A 3,095-nucleotide genomic window follows, 5' to 3' on the forward strand; every position below is an offset into this window, starting at 1 on the left:
TGTCCCGAGGGGGCCCGGAGGCCGTAAGCGCCGTGTTCGCCCGGCGCCGCTTGCAGCACCATGGCGATGGCGCTAAGAGGTTTCTCTTTTCCGCGCCCCCCCCGCAAGGCGCGCGATACACGACTGGCAACTAACGCCTTGTGGACTGGTGTCAGAAGAGTCGAAGTGCTGGCGCGAGGAGAGCTCGATATTAAAACTCGAGGGGCCAAAATATGAGCAGGCCCACATGGCTTCCAGGGAGGGGGGCGTGCAGAGAAGCGCGCCCCCCTCCCTGGAAGCCATGTGGGCCTGCTCATATTTTGGCCCCTCGAGTTTTAATATCGAGCTCTCCTCGCGCCAGCACTTCGACTCTTCTGACACCAGTCCACAAGGCGTTAGTTGCCAGTCGTGTATCGCGCGCCTTGCGGGGGGGGCGCGGAAAAGAGGAACCTCTTAGCGCCATCGCCATGGTGCTGCAAGCAGCGCCGGGCGACGACGGCGCTTACCGCCTCCCGGCCCCCCTCGGCACACCTCCGCTGCTTAATGTTTGACGACTCGAACCGCCGTGAAGCTTCCCGTGCGCGGGTTACCCCGCACACGGGTCAGCCTGCGAGCCACGTATCCACGCAAGCGTGGTCCGCGTGCATGGCATACAGGCGTCCGCCAGACAGCGCAGAGGCTAGGCGACCGGGGAAGGACTAGCTCAAGGGCAACACAGCGTCACCAGCCGTTGGCGCGCAGAACGAGTCTGCGGCCCCCGGTTGCGACGAGTGCGCGACGCGGACGAACCGCTCAATGTGGCCGGCAGCTCGCGCTGCCGGCGGGGTTGGGTGGGGAGGACCGGGCCGGGCACGGGGAAGGCCGGCCTCCCCGGAGGGGTCGTTCTCTGCAGAGGCGCTTGGAGCACTTGGAGCACTTGGAGTGCAGTCATTAACCTCACATCCACACTTGGAGCACTTGGAGTGCAGTTATTAACCTCACATCCAGGGCCGGGGAGCTAAGAAGCGCACCCAGCGAGCCGGATGATCGGGATCGGGCTACGGGCTAGAGGGCCCTGACCCCTAGTGTGAGAGAGAGAGAGTTTGTGTTTGTTGTTGCTAGTGTGTGAGTGAGTGTGACACACACACACCCTGACCCCTAGCTAGGGGGGGGTGCGAGATCGCAGGGAAAGGGCCTTAAAGTAAACACGGGTCTCCGAGGGTTAGTCCGCGCTCCAGGTTTCCCCTAGCAGGCGGAGCGCGCCCTCTACTCGGAGCTAAGGGCATATTTTGTTTTTTTTGTGGACTGGCGGCGCCAGAGTTGCCCGACGAAGCCGCCGGATGTCTCCTTTCTTGTCCGGCTGCCTGGACACGCTGCACGAGGGCGGCGTCGGCCTCGACTCGGCCACCGCCCTGTGCTCAAAGCTGGCCGCGCTGAAGGCCTCGCCGCTCGAGTCGCTCGAGGAGGAGCCGTCGCACTTTGCCAGCTTTGACAAGCCAGAGGACTGGATGAATCTGAGCGTGGCGCTGTGCTGCATGCTCATGGCCGCTACGGCGTCGGGTCTGACGATGGGCGTCGTCTCGCTCGACGAGCTCGAGCTCCGCGTCAAGGAGCGCAACGTCAACGAGTCCAAGACCGAGCGAGGGTGCGCGAGCGGTGCCACCTGTCGGGAGGCCGCTCCTCAAACAGCCGCGGATGCAGCCACCCTCCACGGACCAGCGAGGACGGGCGGTCTCGCTGGAGAGCGCCTCACCACCTCGCAGGTACGCGACGCGGATTCTGCCGCTGATCCGGCTGTCGCCTCGGCACCAGCTGCTTGTGTCGCTGCTGCTGCTGAACGCGATCGCAAACGAGGCGATGCCGCTCTTTCTGGACAAGCTGGTCCCTCCCTGGGCCGCCATCCTCATCTCCGTCACCGCGGTCCTCTTCGTTGGCGAGATCATCCCCGCCGCGGTCTTTACCGGCCCTGCCAAGATGAGGAGCGTCTACGCCCTTTTCCCTCCGCCCGCTGCGGGACGGCTCACGGCTCACTACTCACGCAGCTGCTGCTGAGGAGTAGGATCGCCGCTCTCCTCTCGCCCCTCGCCTGGTTCATCGTCATGCTCTCCTCCCCTATCTCGTACCCGCTCGGCTGGGCGCTGCGCCGGCCGCTGCCGACGAGGACGGCCCGGAACCTTCCCCGACACTTTCCGGCGCCCGGAACCTCCCCATAGGCGCTGGACCGGCTGCTGCCGCACGCCGAAGGCTTGCCCACGAGGCACGAGGTGAAGGCGCTGGTGGACGTGCAGCGGGAGATGGCGGCGGAGCACAGCGCGAGCGCGGGAGAGGCGCGCCAGAGATGCCGAGTGATGCCGAGAGATGCCGAGAGGAGCCGAGAGATGCCGAGAGATGCCGAGAGGAGCCGAGAGGAGCCGAGAGGAGCCGAGAGGAGCCGAGAGGAGCCGAGAGGAGCCGAGAGAGCAGCGGAGCACAAGCGGAGCACAGCGGGTGCGAAGGAGGAGAACAACAGGAGGTGAGTAGGGCGTGCACGAGGCGGAGGGTCGGAGTCGGCCAGCTCACTAGTTTGCCGTGAGCACACACACACACACCGCTCACCCACGCGCACTGGGCCTTGCACTATGAATGCCGTGGGGCTCCTGTCGTCAGACGTGGAGACGCGAGGGACTAGCCTGGCCCTTGCCCCGCCACCTCGTGTGTGTGGAGAGGTTTACCTTACCTTACCTGGCCGTGAGCAGGCCTTCCACGAGGACGAGGCGGACCTGGTGCGGGGCGCGCTCTCGCTCTCGCAGAAGCTCGTTGTCGATGTGATGGTGCGGAGAGGCAGCCGAGAGGCAGCCGAGATGTTGCCGAGGGGCAGCCGGGAGGCAGCCGAGGGGCAGTCGAGAGGCAGCCGAGAGGCAGCCGAGGGGCAGCCGAGGGGCAGCCGAGAGGCAGCCGGTTTGTTGCGGGTGTGGTGATCTCAAGGGTGGAGGGACTGGAGCAACCCGAGCATCGCACGGCCAGGTGCCGCTGGAGGACGTCTTCGCGCTGCCCGCCGACGCGGTGACGGCCGCGGAGGGAGCAGAGCCTGTCTGTGCACACCTGCGAGAGTGCGCCAGTCGACGGATGGACGTTAGGCGACGGACCCCCCCCCTCCC

At 65.9% G+C, this 3,095-nt stretch overlaps 1 protein-coding gene across 1 annotated transcript in view; it reads left to right on the top strand.

Moving 5' to 3' along the window:
• Window positions 1-1,298: 1,298 nt before the first annotated feature.
• Window positions 1,299-3,095, top strand: part of EMIHUDRAFT_469832 (hypothetical protein) — a gene marked incomplete at its 5' end in the record, with an annotated part of 4,139 nt that continues 2,342 nt past the window's right edge. The window contains 3 exons of the mRNA XM_005773697.1: window positions 1,299-1,603; window positions 1,722-1,911; window positions 2,172-2,240. Of these exons, the coding sequence (XP_005773754.1) occupies window positions 1,299-1,603; window positions 1,722-1,911; window positions 2,172-2,240 (564 nt within the window). The remainder of the gene's footprint in view (window positions 1,604-1,721; window positions 1,912-2,171; window positions 2,241-3,095) is intronic.

This window comes from Emiliania huxleyi (genome assembly GCF_000372725.1).
Source record: "Emiliania huxleyi CCMP1516 unplaced genomic scaffold EMIHUscaffold_330, whole genome shotgun sequence".
NCBI lineage: Eukaryota > Haptophyta > Isochrysidales > Noelaerhabdaceae > Emiliania > Emiliania huxleyi.